The sequence below is a fragment of the Rutidosis leptorrhynchoides genome, chromosome 3 (assembly GCF_046630445.1).
Source record: "Rutidosis leptorrhynchoides isolate AG116_Rl617_1_P2 chromosome 3, CSIRO_AGI_Rlap_v1, whole genome shotgun sequence".
In the NCBI taxonomy this organism is placed as follows: domain Eukaryota; kingdom Viridiplantae; phylum Streptophyta; class Magnoliopsida; order Asterales; family Asteraceae; genus Rutidosis; species Rutidosis leptorrhynchoides.
The window spans coordinates 75065675-75089497 of NC_092335.1; the positions used below are offsets into that span (position 1 = coordinate 75065675).

General features: G+C 36.2%; 2 protein-coding genes and 2 non-coding genes across 4 annotated transcripts; 2 read left to right on the forward strand and 2 right to left on the reverse strand.

Moving 5' to 3' along the window:
- The first annotated feature begins 13834 nt into the window (after positions 1-13834).
- TRNAA-UGC (transfer RNA alanine (anticodon UGC)) lies at positions 13835-13907 on the forward strand. Its single transcript has one exon. It is a non-coding gene; the product is annotated as a tRNA-Ala (tRNA).
- Positions 13908-17267: 3360 nt separating this feature from the next.
- Positions 17268-18466, reverse strand: LOC139896366 (protein CHLORORESPIRATORY REDUCTION 7, chloroplastic). The gene is made up of 3 exons (XM_071879000.1): positions 18390-18466; positions 17696-17823; positions 17268-17606 (listed from the first exon to the last, which is right to left on the reverse strand). The coding sequence occupies exons 1-3, from the start codon at positions 18442-18444 to the stop codon at positions 17334-17336; spliced, it is 456 nt and encodes a 151-aa protein (XP_071735101.1). The 5' UTR covers positions 18445-18466; the 3' UTR covers positions 17268-17333.
- Positions 18467-21879: 3413 nt separating this feature from the next.
- TRNAT-CGU (transfer RNA threonine (anticodon CGU)) lies at positions 21880-21951 on the reverse strand. The gene has a single exon. It is a non-coding gene; the product is annotated as a tRNA-Thr (tRNA).
- Positions 21952-22113: 162 nt separating this feature from the next.
- LOC139896367 (uncharacterized) lies at positions 22114-23648 on the forward strand. Its single transcript, XM_071879001.1, has 2 exons — positions 22114-22288; positions 22374-23648. The coding sequence occupies exon 2, from the start codon at positions 22515-22517 to the stop codon at positions 23598-23600; it is 1086 nt and encodes a 361-aa protein (XP_071735102.1). The 5' UTR covers positions 22114-22288; positions 22374-22514; the 3' UTR covers positions 23601-23648.
- Positions 23649-23823: the final 175 nt, after the last annotated feature.

Consider the following 23823-nt stretch of genomic DNA (forward strand, 5'->3'; position numbering starts at 1 on the left):
TTGCTTAACAAATTTTGTTGGAAACTATATATTTTTAACATGTGAATATTATGTGATATATTAATCTCTTAACGTGTTTGATATTATGTGATAGATGTCTACCTCTAATACAAGTCCCATTGACTCACCTAATAATAATGAAGAGTCAAATGTAATTTGGAATGATTCGTGGACTGATTCACAAGTTCCCGAAGAGGAACCGGAAGAAGAATCGAAACCGGAAGATGAATCAGAACCGGAGGAGGAGGAACCAGAAGAAGAAATAGAACCGGTGGGGGAAATAATAAAACGGTTAAGTAAAAGAAAATCCTCAACCAACCGACCAAGGTTAATTATGATCAACGATGTTTCCGCCAAGGAAGCAAAATATTGGGAGGATTACCAATTCTCCGATGAATCGGATCCCGACGAGGATTCCGATGATGTTATAGAAATTACCCCAACTGAATTAAAAAAGGCAAAAGAGAACAATAAGGGAAAGGGCATAAAAATAGAGAAATCTGATTCCAACCCCGATGAACTTTATATGTATCGTCAACACCCGTATTTCTTAAGTTGTAACAATAACCCGGGAACCTCTAAACCACCAGGTTTTTCTAGACCAATGTGGAAAGCGACGGCTCGTATTAGGGAAACATCATATATCCCTAAAAACTTAGCAAAAAGAACCAAGTTTGAAAAAGAAGAAACGAGTGAGTCGGAATAAGATAGTTGTATTTATGCGGTGTAATATATGTAATATAGTGTGCTTATGCTCTACGATATATGTAAAAATTGCTTGTATTAATAAGTATCTTTTATGAATCTAACTCTTGTCTATTTTACAGTATAAAAACACAAAATGGATAGACAACCCAATATTTTAGAAGACTTACCCGGAGACATGATTGATGAAATCTTGTCTAGAGTCAGTCAGAATTCCTCGGCACAACTATTTATGGCAAAATCAGTTTGTAAGACATTCGAAGAACGTTCCAAGAATGCCTTGGTTTATAAAAGGCTTTCGTTTGAAAGATGGGGGATATCACATTGGGAAACCCATAAGTTACGATGTGTTTACTTTGACGCATATATTGCGGGGAACCCAAATGCTATTTTACGCAACGGGTTAAGAAATTATTTTGACTCAATGTATCCGAATATAGGACTTCATGATTTAGAAAAAGCGGCTAACATGCAACATAAAGAAGCATGTTATGCTTACGGGTTAGTAATGTTCGCTTCTCACCAAAGCGAGAAAAAGAACACCGGGCTACAACTATTAAACAAAACGTTTCCACAAGTGACGGAGTCGGTAATTGGGGTAAGAAATGAGGTTTTTAGGTTATTACGAGACTGTTGGTCATTACGTAACCTTCGTCCTTTTTACGATGTTACAATACGTTGTCATACTATCAGTCACAACGGTTACGTTCCACAAGACCAAGGATGGGAAGTGGTATTAGTAAAACCAGAATGCATGACTTGTTTCTGGACGTATGAATTATGTGTCTTTGTTGCCTTTGCTGAACGCCTTATTTATTAACTAGAATTATCTTCGCAACTACTTTGTATCAAAGTTTTATGTGCTATATTTCATGCTATATGTAAAATAGCGGTATTGTAAGTTTGCAAGTTATTGTATAAAGGTTTGAATATGATATATATTTTTTTGTGATTAGTTTTTCATATAGAATTGTAGTAGTTAAAATGGTATGTTAGCTACTAAGTATGAACTTAACGGGTAGGTACTACCCGAATTAAAGAGTATAAAACGCTAATATGAAGAAAGAGCTTTTATAAATAAGTTCATATTACGCTACGAAATACTATTGACTACTCTTGATATTCTATATGATTAACTCGTTTCATTTGACTATTTTGAAGGAAATGGCACCGACTACTCGACACACCTTGAATATGAGTGAAGAGGAATTTCGTGCCTTTCTTGCTTCAAACATAGCCGCAGTACAGGCCGCGCTACATACCAACAATAACCATGGATCTAGCAGTACAGGAAATCGTGTAGGATGCACCTACAAAGAATTCACTGCCTGCAAACCTTTAGAATTTGATGGAATCGAAGGACCGATCGAATTGAAACGGTGGACCGAGAAGGTCGAATCGGTGTTTGCCATAAGTAAGTGTACTAAAGAGGACAAAGTGAAGTATGCTACGCATACCTTCACAGGTTCTGCGTTAACATGGTGGAATACCTATCTAGAGCAAGTAGGACAAGATGATGCTTACGCACTACCGTGGTCAGCATTCAAGCACTTGATGAATGAGAAGTACCGTCCCAGAACCGAGGTCAATAAGCTCAAGACAGAATTTAGAGGGTTATGAACCCAAGGATTTGATATTACCACGTACGAAAGACGATTCACAGAATTATGCCTATTGTGTCCGGGAGCGTTCGAAGATGAGGAAGAGAAGATCGACGCGTTTGTGAAAGGATTACCGGAAAGAATCCAAGAAGATATAAGTTCACACGAGCCCGCCTCCATACAACAGGCATGTAGAATGGCTCAGAAACTAGTGAACCAGATTGAAGAAAGAATTAAAGAATAGACTGCTGAAGAGGCCAATGTGAAGCAAGTCAAAAGAAAGTGGGAGGAAAATGGTGATAAGAATCACCAATACAACAGCAATTACAACAATAATCGCAACAACTATCCTAACAATCGCAACATCAATTGCAACTACAACAAACAGCCCAACAACAACAACAACAACAACAACAACAGCAACTACAACAATCATCTTAACAACAATAATAACCGCAACAACAACAACAATCAGAAGCAGCTATGCCAAAGGTGTGAAAAGTATCACTCGGAGTTCTGCACCAAATTTTGCAACAAGTGTAAAAGAAATGGTCATAGCGCGGCGAAGTTTGAGGTCTACGGACCAGGGGTTAACAGAACGAAAGGAACAAATGGTGTCGGAACGAGTAATGGCGGAGCAAGTAGTGTCGGAGCAAGTTATGCCAATGTAGTTTGTTATAAATGTGGAAAACCGGGCCACATTATTAGAAATTGCCCGAACCAGGAGAACACGAATGGACAAGGCCACGGAAGAGTTTTCAATATTAATGCGGCAGAGGCACAGGAAGACCCGGAGCTTGTTACGGGTACGTTTCTTATTGACAATAAATCTGCTTACGTTTTATTTGATTCGGGTGCGGATAGAAGCTATATGAGTAGAGATTTTTGTGCTAAATTAAGTTGTCCATTGACGCCTTTGGATAGTAAATTTTTACTCGAATTAGCAAATGGTAAATTAATTTCAGCAGATAATATATGTCGGAATCGAGAAATTAAACTTGTTAGCGAAACATTTAAGATTGACTTGATACCAGTAGAGTTAGGGAGTTTTGATGTGAAAATCGGTATGGACTGGTTGAAAGAAGTGAAAGCAGAGATCGTTTGTTACAAAAATGCAATTCGCATTATACGAGAAAAAGGAAAACCCTTAATGGTGTACGGAGAAAAGGGAAACACGAAGCTACATCTTATTAGTAATTTGAAGGCACAAAAACTAATAAGAAAAGGTTGCTATGCTGTTCTAGCACACGTCGAGAAAGTACAAACTGAAGAAAAGAGCATCAATGATGTTCCCGTCGCAAAAGAATTTCCCGATGTATTTCCGAAAGAATTACCGGGATTACCCCCACATCGATCCGTTGAATTTCAAATAGATCTTGTACCAGGAGCTGCACCAATAGCTCGTGCTCCTTACAGACTCGCACCCAGCGAGATGAATGAACTGCAAAGCCAATTACAAGAACTTTTAGAGCGTGGTTTCATTCGACCAAGCACATCACCGTGGGAAGCTCCTGTTTTGTTTGTCAAGAAGAAAGATGGTACATTCAGGTTGTGTATCGACTACCGAGAGTTGAACAAACTTACCATCAAGAACCGCTACCCACTACCGAGAATCGACGACTTATTTGATCAACTACAAGGCTCGTCTGTTTATTCAAAGATTGACTTACATTCCGGGTATCATCAAATGCGGGTGAAAGAAGATGATATTCCAAAGACTGCTTTCAGAACACGTTACGGTCATTACGAGTTTATGGTCATGCCGTTTGGTTTAACTAATGCACCAGCTTTGTTCATGGACCTTATGAACCGAGTGTGTGGACCATACCTTGACAAGTTTGTCATTGTTTTCATTGATGACATACTTATTTACTCAAAGAATGACCAAGAACACGGTGAACATTTGAGAAAGGTGTTAGAAGTATTGAGAAAGGAAGAATTGTACGCTAAATTTTCAAAGTGTGCATTTTGGTTGGAAGAAGTTCAATTCCTCGGTCACATAGTGAACAAAGAAGGTATTAAGGTGGATCCGGCAAAGATAGAAACTGTTGAAAAGTGGGAAACCCCGAAAACTCCAAAACACATACGCCAGTTTTTAGGACTAGCTGGTTACTACAGAAGGTTCATCCAAGACTTTTCCAGAATAGCAAAACCCTTGACTGCATTAACGCATAAATGGAAGAAATTTGAATGGAAGGATGAACAAGAGAAAGCGTTTCAGTTATTGAAGAAAAAGCTAACTACGGCACCTATATTGTCATTGCCTGAAGGGAATGATGATTTTGTGATTTATTATGACGCATCAAAGCAAGGTCTCAGTTGTGTATTAATGCAACGAACGAAGGTGATTGCTTATGCGTCTAGACAATTGAAGATTCATGAACAAAATTATACGACGCATGATTTGGAATTAGGCGCGGTTGTTTTTGCATTAAAGACTTGGAGGCACTACTTATATGGGGTTAAAAGTATTATATATACCGACCACAAAAGTCTTCAACACATATTTAATCAGCAACAACTGAATATGAGGCATCGTAGGTGGATTGAATTGTTGAATGATTACAACTTTGAGATTCGTTACCATCCGGGGAAGGCAAATGTGGTAGCCGACGCCTTGAGCAGGAAGGACAGAGAACTCATTCGAGTAAAATATATGAATATAATGATTCACAATAACCTTACTACTCAAATAAAGGAGGCGCAACAAGGAGTTTTAAAAGAGGGAAATTTAAAGGATGAAATACCCAAAGGATCGGAGAAGCATCTTAATATTTGGGAAGACTGAACCCGGTATAGGGCTGAAAGGAATTGGGTACCAAAATTTGGAGATATGAGAGAAATGGTACTTAGAGAAGCTCATAAAACCAGATACTCAATACATCCTGGAACGGGGAAGATGTACAAGGATCTCAAGAAACATTTTTGGTAGCCTGGTATGAAAGCCGATGTTGCTAAATACGTAGGGGAATGTTTGACGTGTTCTAAGGTCAAAGCGGAGCATCATAAACCATCAGGTCTACTTCAATAACCTGAAATCCCGGAATGGAAATGGGAAAACATTACCATGGATTTCATCACTAAATTGCCAAGGACTACAAGTGGTTTTGATACTATTTGGGTAATAGTTGATCGTCTCACCAAATCAGCACACTTCCTACCAATAAGAGAAGATGACAAGATGGAGAAGTTAGCACGACTGTATTTGAAGGAAGTCGTCTCCAGACATGGAATACCAATCTCTATTATCTCTAATAGGGATGGCAGATTTATTTCAAGATTCTGGCAGACATTACAGTAAGCATTAGGAACTCGTCTAGACATGAGTACTGCTATCATCCACAAACTGATGGGCAGAGCGAAAGGACGATACAAACGCTTGAAGACATGCTACGAGCATGTGTTATTGATTTCGGAAACAGTTGGGATCGACATCTACCGTTAGCAGAATTTTCCTACAATAACAGCTACCATTCAAGCATTGAGATGGCGCCGTTTGAAGCACTTTATGGTAGAAAGTGCAAATCTCCGATTTGTTGGAGTGAAGTGGGGGATAAACAGATTACGGGTCCGGAGATAATACAAGAAACTACCGAGAAGATCATCCAAATTCAACAACGGTTGAAAACCACCCAAAGTCGACAAAAGAGCTACGCTGACATTAAAAGAAAAGATATAGAATTTGAAATTGGAGAGATGGTCATGCTTAAAGTTGCACCTTGGAAAGGCGTTGTTCGATTTGGTAAACGAGGGAAATTAAATCCAAGGTATATTGGACCATTCAAGATTATTGATCGTGTCGGACCAGTAGCTTACCGACTTGAGTTACCTCAACAACTCGCGGTTGTACATAACACTTTCCACGTCTCGAATTTGAAGAAATGTTTTACTAAAGAAGATCTCACTATTCCGTTAGATGAAATCCAAATCAACGAAAAACTTCAATTCATCGAAGAACCCGTCGAAATAATGGATCGTGAGAATAAAAGACTTAAGCAAAACAAGATACCAATTATTAAGGTTCAATGGAATGCTCGTAGAGGAACCGAGTTCACCTGGGAACGAGAAGATCAGATGAAAAAGAAATACCCGCATTTATTTCCAGAAGATACGTCAACACCTCCAACTGCTTAAAATTTCGGGACGAAATTTATTTAACGGGTAGGTACTGTAGTGACCCGAACTTTTCCATGTTTATATATATATTAAATGAAATTGTTATTTTACATGTTTAAGTGTTTCCAACATGTTAAGCAACCAAACTTGTTAAGACTTGATTAATTGAAATAGGTTTCATATAGACAAATGACCACCCAAGTTGACCGGTGATTCACGAACGTTAAAACTTGTAAAAACTATACGATGACATATATATGGTTATATATATAGTTAACATGATTTTATTATAAGTATGTATCTCATTAGGTATTTTAACAATGAGTTATATACATAAAAATGAGACTATTAAATTAAGAAACTCGAAAACGATATATATAACGATTATCGTTATAACGTCTTACTAGGTACATATGAATCATATTAAGATATTGATACACTTGGTTAATTATGTTAAATGATAAGTAAATATATCATTAAGTGTATTAACAATGAACTACATATGTAAAAATAAGACTACTAACTTAATGATTTTGAAACGAGACATATATGTAACGATTATCGTTGTAACGACATTTAATGTATATAGATCATATTAAGAGATATTCGTACATCATAATATCATGATAATATAATAATTTAAAATCTCATTCGAGATTATAAACATTGGGTTAACAACATTTAACAAGATCGTTAACCTAAAGGTTTCAAAACAACATTTACATGTAACGACTAACGATGACTTAACGACTCAGTTAAAATGTATATACATGTAGTGTTTTAATATGAATTCATACACTTTTGAAAGACTTAAAGACACTTATCAAAATACTTCTACTTAAAAAAATGCTTACAATTACATCCTCGTTCAGTTTCATCAACAAATCTACTCGTATGAACCCGTATTCGTACTCGTACAATACACAGCTTTTAGATGTATGTACTATTGGTATATACACTCCAATGATCAGCTCTTAGCAGCCCATGTGAGTCACCTAACACATGTGGGAACCATCATTTGGCAACTAGCATGAAATATCTCATAAAATTACAAAAATATGAGTAATCATTCATGACTTATTTACATGAAAATAAAATTACATATCCTTTATATCTAATCCATACACCAACGACCAAAAACACCTACAAACACTTTCATTATTCAATTTTCTTCATCTAATTGATCTCTCTTAAGTTCTATCTTCAAGTTCTAAGTGTTCTTCATAAATTCCAAAAGTTCTAGTTTCATAAAATCAAGAATACTTCCAAGATTGCAAGTTTACTTCCAAGTTTTCTAAATCCATTCCAAGTAATCATCCAAGATCAAGAAACCTTTGTTACTTACAGTAGGTTATCTTTCTAATACAAGGTAATAATCATATTCAAACTTTAATTCAATTTCTATAACTATAACAATCTTATTTCGAGTGGAAATCTTACTTGAAATTGTTTTCGTGTCATGATTCTGCTTCAAGAACTTTCAAGCCATCCAAGGATCCTTTGAAGCTAGATCCATTTTTCTCATTTCCAGTAGGTTTATCCAAGGAACTTGAGGTAGTAATGATGTTCATAACATCATTCGATTCATACATAAAAAGCTGTCTTATTTAACGTTATAAACTTGTAATCACTAGAACATAGTTTAGTTAATTCAAAACTTGTTCGCAAATAAAGTTAATCCTTCTAACTAGACTTTTAAAATCAACTAAACACATGTTCTATATCTATATGATATGCTAACTTAATGATTTAAAACCCGAAAACACGATAAACACCATAAAACTGGATATACGCCGTCGTAGTAAAACCGGGGGCCGTTTTGGTTGGGATAATTAAAAGCTAAGAAGAACTTTGATTTAAAAGCTATACTTCTGGAAAAATGATTTTTCTTATGAACATGAAACTATATCCAAAAATCATGGTTAAACTCAAAGTGAAAGTATGTTTTTCAAAATGGTCATCAAGATGTCGTTCTTTCGACGGAAATGACTACCTCTTTCAAAAACGACTTGTAACTTGTATTTCCGACTATAAACTTATACTTTTTCTATTTATATTCATAAAGTTAAGTTCAATACGAAACCGTGGCCACTGGAATCACTCAAAACGGATTAGAAACGAAGAAATGGCGAGTAAAACAAGATTGATAAAAACTACTCATTTTACCTACGTGAAAGTTAGTAATAAATCTATTCCAACCATAACCTAATCAAATTATATTGTATATTATGTAATCTTGAGATACCATAGACACGTATACAATGTTTCGACCTATCATGTTGACCCATCTATATATATATTGCGGAACAACCATAGACACTCTATATGTGAATGTTGGAGTTAGCTATACAGGGTTGAGGTTGATTCCAAAATATATATATAGTTTGAGTTGTGATCAATACTGAGATACGTATACACTGGGTCGTGGATTGATTCAAGATAATATTTATCGATTTATTTATGTACATCTAACTGTGGACAACTAGTTGTAGGTTACTAACGAGGACAGCTGACTTAATAAACTTAAAACATCAAAGTGTATTAAAAGTATTGTAAATATATTTTGAACATACTTTGATATATATGTATATATTGTTATAGGTTCGTGAATCAACCAGTGGCCAAGTCTTACTTCCCGACGAAGTAAAAATCTGTGAAAGTGAGTTATAGTCCCACTTTTAAAATCTAATATTTTTGGGATGAGAATACATGCAGGTTTTATAAATGATTTACAAAATAGACACAAGTACGTGAAACTACATTCTATGGTTGAATTATCGAAATTGAATATGCCCCTTTTTATTAAGTCTGGTAATCTAAGAATTAGGGAACAGACACCCTAATTGACGCGAATCCTAAAGATAGATCTATTGGGCCTAACAAACCCCATCCAAAGTACCGGATGCTTTAGTACTTCGAAATTTATATCATATCCGAAGGGTGTCCCGGAATGATGGGGATATTCTTATATATGCATCTTGTTAATGTCGGTTACCAGGTGTTCACCATATGAATGATTTTTATCTCTATGTATGGGATGTGTATTGAAATATGAAATCTTGTGGTCTATTGTTACGATTTGATATATATAGGTTAAACCTATAACTCACCAACATTTTTGTTGACGTTTAAAGCATGTTTATTCTCAGGTGAATACTAAGAGCTTTCGCTGTTGCATACTAAAATAAGGACAAGATTTGGAGTCCATGTTTGTATGATATTGTGTAAAAACTGCATTCAAGAAACTGATTTCGATGTAACATATTTATATTGTAAACCATTATGTAATGGTCGTGTGTAAACAGGATATTTTAGATTATCATTATTTGATAATCTACGTAAAGCTTTTTAAACCTTTATTTATGAAATAAAGGTTATGGTTTGTTTTAAAAATGAATGCAGTATTTGAAAAAAAAAGTCTCATATAGAGGTCAAAACCTCGCAACGAAATCAATTAATATGGAACGTTTTTAATCAATAAGAACGGGACATTTCAAGGATTCTCCTATGTTGTCAGTGGTTGATGATGAGGTCCTTGATTTGGAAGTGCGTAATATTAAGCAGTGTCGTAGGAAGATTTGTGATGGCCATTACACCGCTGCAGTTCGTGTTCTTTCTTCATCAGGCGTTGCTCCTTATAATGACGACACACTGGCGGACTTGCTCTCTAAGCACTCTTCTTCTATAGCTCCATCCTTGCCTAATATGCCGGTTGATCACCTTCACCTCGTTACGACTTCTGCTGTTGTTTTGGGCCAGATTAAAAGTTTTCCTCGAGGCACATCATGTGGTAGGGATGGTTTACGTGCACAACACCTTATGGATTGCTTGAGTGGTGCTGCTGTGGCAGTCTCGGATGAGTTGGTTGGCTCTATTACTGGGGTCGTTAATCTCTTTCTAGCTGGAAGGTGCCCTATGGAATTAGGAGAGTATATAGCTAGTGCTCCCCTCACACAGCTTGTCAAGCCCGGCGGAGGTCTTCGTCCTATAGCTATGGGTACTGTTTGGCGACATCTTGTTTCGAAGGTTGGCGCTGCTATGGTTGGCCAGTCTTTGGGAAGTTACTTCGATGGTCTTCAATTTGGTGTTGGTGTTTCTTCAGGTGGCGAGGCTATTCTTCATACAGTGAATCGGTTGATTGAGGATCGTGGCTCTGATGTTGGCCTCTCTATGTTATTAGTTGATTTTCAAAATGCATTCAATCTAGTTGATCGTACGGTCATGTTACGTGAAGTTCGCCGCCTTTGTCCGAGCATTTCTCGGTGGGTTAAATTTTGCTACTCTAATCCAGCCAGATTGTATTATGGGAACCACACCTTATGGTCTTCTCAGGGGGTGCAACAGGGTGATCCCCTTGGTCCGCTGCTTTTTGCTTTGGTCTTACAACCCTTGATTTCTAAAATCAGAGATAATTTTGAGGTTTGTCTTCAGGCGTGGTATTTGAATGATGGCACTATTATTGGGGACACTTTGGTGGTGGGGAAGGTTTTGCATTTGATTATGGAGGATAGGCCTCGTTTTGGGCTACATCTCAACGTTGAAAAAACTGAAATTTTCTGGCCTACGGAGGACCCTCGCAGCAGGCAAGTAGGTGTATTTCCTCCTAATATTGCTCGACCTTTAAATGGTGTTAAGTTGCTTGGGGCCCCCGCAAGTTCCGATCCTGGTTTTAGTAGTGAACTGGTGATGCAAAGGGTGACCAAGTCCATTGCGCTTATGGATAAGGTTGCTAAGCTTGATGATCCTCAGTGTGAGTTGTTGTTGCTTAGGGCATGTACGGGAGTTTCTAAACTCTACTTTACCTTGCATACTTGTCCTCCTAGTATATTTGAGGCGGCTCAACGCGCTTTCGATGGAGCCCTTCGATCTTCCTTGGAGCGTATTGTTACTGCTTCAGGGCCTGGGTTTGGTGATTGGCAGTGACGGCTTGCCACCTTGCCATTTGCATTTGGAGGGCTTGGTGTTTATTCTGCGGGAGATGTTCGTCATTATGCTTTTCTGGCTTCTCGATTACAGTCTGCTGGGTTGCAGACCAAGCTCCTACGTCATGCGGGTATTGTTGGTCTTGGCCGTGCTTTTGAAGATGCATTGGGTCTGTTTAATAAAACGATTGGGTTTGATATTTTAGGTAATCCGAGTGAGGTCGCTGCCCCAATACTCATGAAGAAATTGGCAGATGTTTATTTTACAAAGGTTACCGCTTCTGCATAATCCTCTTTGTCGTTATCTCCCCGACAATCGGCCTTATGGAAATCACAACAGGGTGATCACACCTCTGATTGGCTAAGGGCAGTCCCTATTTTGGGGTTGGGTCAGACGATGAACGCAAAGACTTACCGATGTGTGTTGTGCTACCGGTTGGGTGTTCCATTGTTCTCTATCTCGACGGCATGCTCTGCCTGTTCAAGGGTTTTTACTGGGGATATTTTCGGGGATCACGCGGTGTCTTGTGCTGGTGTGGTGGGTATTAAGCATCGACATAATGTTGTTCAGGATTCCTTTGTTGATGTTTGTTATCGATCTGGGATTTCAGCGAGAAAGGAGGTTGACATTGGGTTGTCTGGAGAGAACAACAAGGCCCTCAGACCTGCAGATGTGTTACTTTATTCCTGGGATTGTGGTCGCGATGTTTGTGTTGACTTGACAGGGTCTTCTCCTTTGACACAATCTGGGCTTTCTGACTTTGTCCCTGGACGTGCTGTGGTTGATGCGGCTCGTCAGAAGCGGGTCAAGTACGGATCTAGCTGTCAGGCGATTGGTTATGGTTTCATTCCTTTCTCATTTTCTTCCCTTGGGGAATTAGAAAAGGAGGCTGTTTCTTTGCTAAAGCGGGTTCAGAAGAGTTCGATGGCGCAAGATATTGGTGCCGGTGCTGCTGCTCATATTTTTACTAGGATAGGTTTTGCTATTGCTAGAGGTGTGGGGCCCAGATTGTCTCTAGGCTTCCTACTAATTTTTTGTAAGTTTTAAAACTTTTAAGTTTATTATAATTATAATTATAATAATAATAATAATAATAATAATAATAATAATAATAAGTTCTTGTTACATTATTACTTTTTGTTGGTTGTACAAGCTTTGGTATGACCCTGATATTCTTCACTAATTTACCTCTCATCAAAAATTGCAAATTTAAATTTTAATTATTTCTACAACCATTTCATCATCTCGATCTTTCGTTAACTTATGTTTTTATTTTTTGGACAACTGTTAGGATCACTCAGGAAGACTTAACCACACACGCGTTCATCTCTTACACAGTTATACCCGCCCCCAACTGCATACTCAGGAGAAAAACCGCACCAATCTCATACGGGGTATGGACGGTAACCCCCCTCCCCTTACTCCCCCAACGCGATGTGGGAAAGGTGTCATGGCTGGAATTTCATGGCATAGATGAAATTGTGGGTTAATATGTAGCCAACGGGGGTCGAACTCCTGACATCCCCTAAAGGAGGCAGGCCACCAACCGCTGGACCATATCACAACTTCTTCATTAACTTATGTTATCATTTAATTCTTGGGTTTTTTTTTTTTAGACAATTTGGCGAGTGTAATAATATGCCAACAATAATAGTTATATTATCTTCTTGATTTATATACTATAAAGTAGTTAATATCGTTTTGATCATATACAGAACTAACATGTTATGCATATTTCCTACAACCATAGGAAATATTAGGATATTGCACCCAAAGAAAATTCCCTAGAGAACCTTGTTAGATAGGGCAGAACCCACTATTTCCCAGAACTCCCAGATGACTTCATAACAAACTGTAAAGCAAATTGCATTATGAAATTTTTTTAAGTGAGACTCGAACTCGAGGCCTCTCAGACACCTACAATGACGGTAACTCCTCAGCTAAATGGAGATGGTTAAAAAACGAGTGTAATTATAGCGAGGTCAATAATGTATAATCTAGTGCCATTTAGAAAAGAAGGTTAATGTTTTGTAAATATCATGTTAGAATAGTCATTCAAGATAGTCTTCATGACTTGATCAATATTCAAAAACATGGAGTAATATATTTGATTGTTACATTACACGACATAAGAACAAATTTTAAAGTGCATAAGGAAATTTTGTGTGTGGGTTTTTCAGCTACTTCATGTTTGATATTATGTAAATTTGGTGTGACACACCCAACCCTTCTAACCATTTCTCACGTCAATGGTATTGCTTTTTTCATAGGTTAAATAGTTTTCAACAACATAAACTATTGGAATGTTTTCTGATAGAATGTTTGCAGCTTTCAATATTTTATATGAATCTTATGTTACTGTTATCATCTAAAGTACCATCAACATAGTTACCTTCATTTTCTTTATACAGAGTAGAAGAAAAAAAAAATACATCAAATATAGCAGAGAAATAGAGTACAAATATAATTGAATTATGCATCTAACAAATGGGGATGTAGCTCAAATGGTAGAGCGCTCGCTTTGCATGCGAGAGGCACGGGGTTCGATCCCCCGCATCTCCATTTATTTTTTATACTATCATATCTACAAAGCCATCTTTATTCAATTCGCATGGTACCTGTTCATCTTTTTTTTTTTTTTTTTTTTTTTTGTTGTCGTCATTTTACTATTATCATATCAAATTGATATACGGAGTACAAGACAAGGAGGCCTATCGGCCCGGGTCGATTTGGAAAGAAGAAAAAAAATACACTAATTTTTGTTTTATTACTAAAATATAAGGGTTTTTTTTAGTGTTACCCATCTTTCATTAGTTTCGCCCCATCTCAGGTTGGGTTCAAGTTCCGCCACTGAGATCGGATAATGTAATGTCATATGTTTCTGTAGGACTTTAGAACTAAGCCCAGGAAATCGTCCACTCGGTGTTGGTTAGTAGAAAACAATAGGAGAAGGTATGACCTCATGATTTTGGTGAAATCTGCATATTCAAGCTTTGATGTTTTAAGATCTGACGGCTGTTAGAACTTGACGAGACCTGCAGAATGTGAAATCCCGAATTCCTAAAATGGATTCAGATATTGTTAGTATTTCATCGTATTTGATAATCTTGAATCACTTTTAAAATTGATATGATGCTTGTAAAACTTGAATGGTATCAAGTGATTGCTGTTGCTCTCTTTCTATGCTCGTATTATGGATTGATGTTAAATTAGATTAAAGGGAAGAAGCTTAGCTTATGAATGAGATTAAGGGTTGCATTTATACGATTATTGTGATGACCCAGAAATTTCGACTAAATTTAAACTTAATCTTTGTATGATTAACATTTCCGACACGATAAGCAAAGTCTGTAAAACTGAATCTCAAAATTTTTGAATTACTTTTATATATTTAAATACCCTTCGGTTGTTTTCGACGATTCGCGAACAATTATATGTAAATAGATACATATATACTATAACATGAAAAGGTAACAATGTATTAATTGTTTGATACCGTACATTAAACTTATTGGTTTAAATATCTATTTGAATGTATATGATAAGTTGAAATATTTATTATTAAAATTTATTTATAAATAACTTCCAATGTGTATTTAAAAACTGATTTATGTATATTAAAAAGATATATACATATATATAATAAACGATAGTAACATTCGTTTATTGATTCAATTGATATTTAGATAAGTTAACTAAAACGTTTAAGATGAACCAGTTAAACACTAATTTGTTACAGTGTTTTCAAATTGCCACATTACTCAAAATGCTACAGTGTTTTCGAAAATCACTATTTGCTACAGTGAAATTGACTTTGCTACAGTAAAACGCTATTATAAAAATGTATTTTAACAAATAGCGAGACGATGATTTATAGAAGTAAATGACCAAAACACTCGAAAGTTTAAGATACACTTTGAGTGATATAATTAAGGGATAATTTAAGGCTATTGATAAGGCTAAAAAGGAACATATATTTCATAGCATTATCCCCCAAGAAAGACAGGATTTTAGTTGTAATTGTTCCATATTCAAGTAATATTCGTTTATATTTAATAAGTGCGAAGACAAAAGGCGAAAACGAAGAATTGAAGACGGAAAGGTCCAAAATGCTCAAATGTACAAGATACAATTAAAAAGGTTCAAATTATTGATGAAGAACGTCTAAAAATGACAAGAGTACAAGTTGCGGAACGCAAAGTACACGATATAAAATAGTACGCAAGGACGTCTGAAAATCCGAAACCGGGACCCGAGTCAAGAAGAAACGCCCGACGCAACGGACCAAAAATATCTAGTCTACTATGCACAAGAATAAAATATAATATATAAATAATTATATTAATTATTTATATATTTATATTTATTTTATATTATGTCGACAAGCTAGGAGCCAAAACAATGTGAGCTGTCTCTGGTCCTCATGCGAGTCGCATGGCCAGAAGGCCATTTCCATGCGAGTCGCATGACTCCAGATTTCAGGCCAGGTTCTATAAATTGCAACATTTTCTGCCGAGTAAAGAAAGAAAAAAAAAAAAAAAAAACACACACACATACATATTACTCCGTATTTATTTTATTTATTATTTATATTATTATTATTATTATTATTATTATTATTATTAATAAGATTATTATTAATCTTATTATTTTTTTTATTATTAGTGTTATTATTTTTGCGATACAAAAATAATAATGTACATCAAATATTACGACGGAGTGCTGTCCAAGTAATTTTCAAAATGAGTTTTCGAGCAAGCTAGAGCTAAGGAAATTATGGGTTATTGCCAAGGAGGTTATGGGTAATGTTCGGGGGTATTTTTTTGTGAATCAAACCTCGTGTTTATCATCTCCGATGCGTCTACGTGCTTTCCTGCAATATTGTATATCAATATTAAACAGTGAGTTTCATAAGATCCCTTTTACTCTCTACATTTTTGGGCTGAGAATACATGCAAATACTTTATTAACCGATATACAATATTTATATGTGTGAGTTTCATTTGCTCCCTTTTTAATTGCTTTTGCAATATATATTTTTGGGCTGAGAATACATGCACTTTATTTTAAACGCAATGGATACAAGTACATACTAAATTCTACACTGAGTTTGAACCGAAAATCCCTTAGCTTTGGTAACTGTTAACTGCCAGTTATAAGAACTGGTGGGCGCGAGTAGTAGTATATGGATCCATAGGGCTTGATATCCCCGTCCGAGCTAGAGCACTAGCCTTTAAACGGACGTATGCTATTTGAGAAGCATACACGTTGGTTTGCGTGTATTATTAAGATGATTATACAAAGGGTACAAATTATATATACGTTAAGTTTAGTTACCAGGGTGCTCAATTTCGTAGAATATTTTGATAAACGTTTCGGATGAAACAACTGAAATCTTGTGATCCACCTTTTATTTAAAACATAATGATAAACGTTTTGAATAAAACAACTGAACTTTTGTAATCCACATTGATATACGGATTATGTGTAATATTAAAACTATGAACTCACCAACCTTTGTGTTGACACTTGAAGCATGTTTATTCTCAGGTTTCTAGAAGTCTTCCGCTGTTTGCTCATACGTGATACAAGTTATGTGCTTGGAGTCATACATGCTATATACAAGAAACTTGCATTCATCAAACCATTACCATGTATCTTATTTTGACTGTATTGTCAATAGATGTATTATTGTAAACCATTTAAATGGTGATTGTCTATACGTAGGAATCATCAGATGTAAAAAAACCTGGAATTTATATATTCATTTATGAAATACCTTTTCAAACGAATGCAATGTTACAAAACGTAACACATAGAGGTCAAATACCTCGCAATGAAATCAATGAATGACGTGTTCGTCCATATGGATTTTGAGCGATCGTCACAATTATAAATGCAATAAACTAGTAACATTCGCTATCGCTAAACATGTTATAAAAGAAACAAAACATAAATCAACTTTGTTTTGGTTTTCATTGCAGATTGTCATTCCAAGCTAACTTCATACCACTGAATGGAGCCAACATCTCCATCGATTTCAAGTTCACAAACAGACTTTACAAGGAACGAAACGGCATCATCAATGGACTCGAATCTTGCAAGATCGGGAGGTAGTGATGTCCCTGGCCAATTTTCTAGCCATCCCTTTAATCTGAGTCTAAGTTCTTCTTCATTCACAAATTCTTCAGCCTTTCCTGGTTCCATTAGTACATATGTATCTGTCTCCATGTTTGATCTTCTTCTCCTTCCAGCATAAATCTGTTTACATACTTCAAAAATGCATAAATCAACTCATGTTTCTATAGGCACGCATAAATTTATTGTTTAAGAAATGGTAAAGACCTTGCCTTTGTTGCATTCTTGTGTTGCCTTTCAAAATAGGAAAAATTGGAGTAACTCAAACCTTGAGGTGCATAGCTTGACTCCAGGCGGACTGATGATGGCGGATTAGTATGGTTTCTTGATGCTTTCTTTGCTGAAAGTGAAGGCCAATCAATTAGCAAAATCTATACTACTAGTTTCCAAATATTTTTGGTAGTAACGGCCTGCAAAGCAATAGACTAATCGGATATTTTCAGGTTCCAACTAAACCATAACGATATACGGAGTATTAGTTAACCAGTGCTTTAAGTTCACGAGGACCCAATCTTCCTTTTTTGATCGGATGTGGGACATGTTATATTTTATGTTCAACTTATAATTAACAGTGCTATATTAGTTAATTTAACACCCATTCTAACAAAAAGTGTATTACGGATTACGAGTATACTTTTGAAGCTCCAGTGGCAATGACAACATGGTCGAATTAATAATCATCTTCAAGTTCGCATTTTTGATACGGCAAAATGTTAGACGTTCACATTTGATGCTTCCTGGATAACTTTTTTTCCCTTACAAATACTTACTTATCATGGCGTAAAAAGGTAATAATGTACGCGTAAGTCGTAACTAATTAACTAACTAAAGCAAAGTTTTTTAATTTGTATACCAGGGGAATGATAGAAAGCATAACATGTACGGAGTATTAATAGCGTAACTTACTTGTAAAGAGTTGAGTACTATGGCTGAAAACCTGTTTATACACAGCTGCTTCCATGGCTGTTATTTTTGCCAAACTATTTAATACGGAGTAGATAGAATTGAAGTTGTATTGTGAACTTCTATCATAACTTCCTCTATTTTTCAACTTACCCCCCTCATCTTTCAACAAGTTCTCTAAACCATCCCTCAAAACAGAAGTACCTGTCACACGAAGTTCTTCCCGCGTCTATATTTGTAAAACGGAAAAAAGATAAAACATATCAGCGTTTCCCTAAAATCGCGCTCAGCCTTCCGTTATACGATCAATCATCAAACCCTAACCCTAATCCCCCTTTTAGCATAAATTACATTTCCTTTTCGAGGTTTAATAGTATAATTCAGGGAAACATTGGTGTCACCGGCGATCCTAACCCCTAGGGTTTGATCTTCAGGGGAATGTTCATGTATGTTCAGTTACTCGATATTTTATAATTCTATCTCTATATATCGTTATATATGAATCATCCTTCATTTTAGATACATGAATCTGTTTGATTTTGATTCCTTAGATTAAACATTCAGTACAATTCGGCAATCTTAACAGTATGTTTCGCTTTTCGTTTGCTAATTTTGAAGTCTAAGATCATTCTATAATTGATACTAGTGAATAATTGTCATAAGAACTTACTTTAATCTATTACTTTCAGATGAATATGTAAACATCTCTGTATAATGTATATTTTACTAATACTAAATTCGAGAAATCAACCTTTAATTCGTCTCTACGGACGGATTTCACTTTGATCTACTGGAAAATATTATTAGCCATTGTAGAAATTTCGCATAGCTGTTGGTGTATAGAAAGCTTTGCTCGTATTACGATGTCTGTTGCTTGATAGTTACATTTTTAGCTTCTTTCATGACAGTGATTCACCAATATGCATTATAGAATGTCTGTCTGTTGCTTGATAGCGCTATCTTACTTTTTTACCTTTGCACTATGCAACGGTAAGAAATTAGATATATGCAACGGTAAGAAATTAGATATCAATTGTCTGATATGATTATGATATGAATGAACTGTTTGTAAGGATCTGTTAACCGGACCAAAATGGAACAAGAGAATGGGAGCGTTATCAGCGAGCATCCAAATTTCCCGATTGACGACGACTCCCATGATAATGAAGAAACGGTTGCCCGTTCTTCTTCCTCTTCGGTTTCTTCATCGTCTTCCTTTTTGTCTTTGAATCAGTCTGAGGCAGATACTGGTGAAAATGATATAACACTCCCAGAATCACCAACTACATCGCCTAAAGTAAGTACGATAAGTACAACACCACAGGCTGGAGAAGCATCATTAACTGATTCAAATACCTTATATACATCTCCGATACAGTCTCCGCCTCCAGTTCAAGTGATGGGATATGATCAAAACAGGACTACGTCATCAAAATTTCCTCGAAAACGTAGAAATGATTCAGAATGGAGTCTAGCTTCAAATGATTCCTTGTTCAGTATCCATATGGGGAGTGATAGTTTTTCTATGGATAATGGTTATATCATAAGTAAGTCCGGAAAACTTAACTGGAATGATGATGAGCTCGAATATTCACCTGGCCTGTCAACGGTGATGGACACATCAGCAGAAAATGAACGGAATTCTGAAGAGAGAGAAGAATTTCTCGAAATTCAAAATGATGATGAAAAGGAAAAAGAATGGGAGGGTACCGATTCTAGTGTTCCGAATGGGAAAGGAGCTAGTTCGACTCCCAATTCTGCAAATATTGCTTGCCTATCTGATGCGAGTTGTCAGAGCGCTAGTTCATTTGCATTCCCTGTGTATGTTATCTTCTTATATCAATTTATTACAATCACAAATTTGGGTAGTCAAACCGTTATTTAATGTAACGAATTATGTTTGCTCCTCTCAGGCTTGCAGGAGGTGGCAGTCCAGTTAAGGTAGAGTCTGATAAACCTCAGTCACCATCATCAATACCACCAGTAGACACACAAATTACAGCTAAAGATCCTTCTGCAACCCCTAAAACTGGTGGCAACCAATGGTTTCCTTGCTTCTCGTGTTTTCCGTTGTGTAGTTGATGTTTGAACATAAACTGTTAAACAATAACACCGTTCAGCGAGAAGACTCGAGTATTTGTTTGATCCCAGTTCGCTACCGCATCAAATTAAGAACTTAGATCCTTATTCTAATAAAAGCTAAGGTACATATGCATATCGGTCTCTTCTAAAGAAGGTATTTTTGTTGGCAATGATTGTAACTTCTTCTTGGCTTATGTTACCACTTTATCCAGTTCTTTACCGATGCTTACAAAAAGTGGTGGAATTTTACGCTGGGTATTTGAAAACTTGGTCAATATAGTCATTGTAAAGCGTATGTCATCTCTATCCAATCAATAATACAGTATGAATGGCAATTATGCTTGACATCAATATTCATTGTGAATGAAATGCGTTGGAGATATACGTATGCTTTTTTGTTTGCAAAATTGTTATCTATCTATTAAGTTCTTGTTTCATTTTTACCATTGTGATGTCTTGCAAAACTAGAGTAGTGTATAATATTTTGAACTATGGATAGTTTCGGATTAACCTTGCAATATATGGGAATCTAGCCTGTAATGTTCGTCAACACTTGATGTACAAACAATATTTTGCCGTGTCTTAGTATATTAGTAAAATTATACATATATATTATATTTATCGAAAACCATATTGCACCTTTGCAGGAATGGTTTTGTAATGTTTGATAATTGAATGAATACTGTAGCCTGTAGGTATTAATCTCTTATTCATGTGAGTAGGAAAAATGGTACGAGTGGATTTTGGGGCAATGTAAGTGGTGTCCTATACATTCTCATTATAGTTGTTGAAGGTTGGTCCATTATGAAAATTCCATTGTTTCATTTACAAACAAACTTGATATATTGGGATAATGAGACTATCAAATCCTTGTGTTTTGATCATTTGTGTAAGTTGGATAGTCAATCTTTTGAGGTCTGTGTAGGATTTGAACACATCTTCTATAGAGGGGTGAGATCAAAGACGATCAAGGAAGAAACCACTTTCTCTCATTGGAATTAAGTAATTCGATATAATTGATACTGAGATAATTCAGAATATGGAAGGTACGTGATAGTGGGTCCGAAATCTGCTTTTAGTGACGTGACTACGTCGTTGCTGATAGCAACTTGCTTTTTAGGCAAATTCTGTCTCGTTTGCACCCAACATTGTGTAGAATCGACATCTTTATGTATTATTAAGAAGTTGTATAAAAAAAAAAAAAAAAAGTTATAGTTATACACACTCATACCTACCTCCAAACTCTTGAGAATTACGAGTACATAATCAAGACACTTTTACTATATAAGGCAAACATTTGTAGCATGTGGGCCTTTGACAGACATCATTCCATTATGGTTGAACTTGATATTGGTTTAGAATTGATTATTAATTAATTAATTAATTAATGATAAAAAAAATAATTGTCAAAAGCTCCCGGCGAGGATCGAACTCGCGACCTTTCGCTTACGAAGCGAACGCAATACCACTATGCTACGGAAGCATTTTTGATTTGTGGTTTTATTAATAATTTAATATTAAAATATTAATTTTAATAGCAAATACCAGTATAATGAAACTGCCACAGGGCCCACAATACATAACCTCACCCAGAGGTTTTTTAATAAAACCAATATACGGAATGTCTTCCACTGAAAATCTCGGGTCATCTTTCTCCGATTCCGGGTTTTAATCGAGATTTTATTCGACCCGATCGATCTTGATTTCGTTAGCATATGTTGACACTCGTTTGAAATTCAGTTTATCAAAGTGTTTGATAACACTCTCATTTCGCAGCTTATTCGTGGAAACCCTAGCATAGTAGCATATACGTACAACCGGTAAGTTCAAAAATCCGTTACATTGAATCCATATTATCCTCATTTTTTCGTAAATATAGAGTGTAGCTTAATCTTCTGTTACTAGGAGTTGAATTATTGTGTGGGGAACGCATGAAGTGATCATATTTCCAATTTTTGAGTTAGGGTTTTTGTTAGCTGGTTTAGAAAATAAGGATATTTTCTTCTTGCAAGTATGTTTGAGCTGAATTGATATGATGTTGATAACATGAATGATGGAGGAGGTGGTGGAGACTGTTCGAATGGATCTTTGAAAGAGAAAAGTAAGAAAGAAGAATTCGCACATTCGCTTGCAAGAATTGCTGTAGCTCAGATATGCGAAAGTGTCGGATTACACGGGTTTCAGCAGTCTGCTGGCGATGTGCTGTCAGACGTAATGTGCAAGTATATTCAAGATATTGGCAAGATGTCGAATTTCTATGCGAATTTAGCTGGTAGGACTGAGTGTAATGTGTTTGATATTATTCACGCATTGGAAGATTTGGAACTTCCATCGGGATTTGTTGGCGCTTCTGATATAGATCGTTGTTTATCAGAATCCGGGGTTATTAAAGAGATCTCTCAGTATGTTGGTGTATCTGAAGAAGTAGGATTTGCCTATTCGGTACCACATTTTCCTGTAATTATGGAACGCGAATTGACACCGAGTTTCTTTCGTGCCGGAGAGACACCCCCAGTCGATAGTATCCCCTCTTGGTTACCGTGTTTCACTGATCCTAAGACGTTTGCTATCTCAACATCCAGTGTAGAGCAAATTGATGAAAGAAATGTTGACCAAGGTCAGAAGGTTTTAGAGCCACCAGTGTTGAAACCTGAACAACTTTTGACTAACAATGGGTTCAAGTCAACCATTGTCGAATTGGGAATAAGTGGTGGGAGTGAGAAGGTGTGCAATGCGTTTCTTGCACCGGTTTTACAATATGGGGAGAAGGATGTTGCTTTGGTTTCTCTTCCTGCTAGACTTGTGGAAGATGATGTGGCACAAAATCATAACTTATGGACAAACGATGTATCTGCATTGGGAACGTGTGTTCCGGTATTTCAAGATGTGAAGAGTAGTGTTCTTGATAATGATGAAGGGGTTAAAAAGGTTGATGTTCTAAAAAGACCAGCATTGCAATTTAAGTTTCACACGAGCAAAAAATACTTAGCTGCAGAAGATAGACACAGAAAAATAAGAGGTGCAGAAGGCAGGTCTTGGTTTGAGAATGATGACTTGATGGATGACAAGAAAAACAGAAAAGAGAACATTGTGACTCCATCGGAAAATGGAACACATGCAGTTGTAAATTAGGAACACTGTTATAATGCTTGTATACTAGTTTAGAGTTCAGATGCTGGTTCCAGAATCCAGATTAGTCTATGTCGGATGCATTTGTTTGTTACATGGGATTCATCCCCACTAACGTGTATTTTAGAGGTATGTTTTGTAGTTCCATTACTAGTTTTAAAAATTGACGATTCTTTTACATTCTGATTCTTTTCTTTTAGTGCCTTGTTTTATTTTTTTCCGTTGT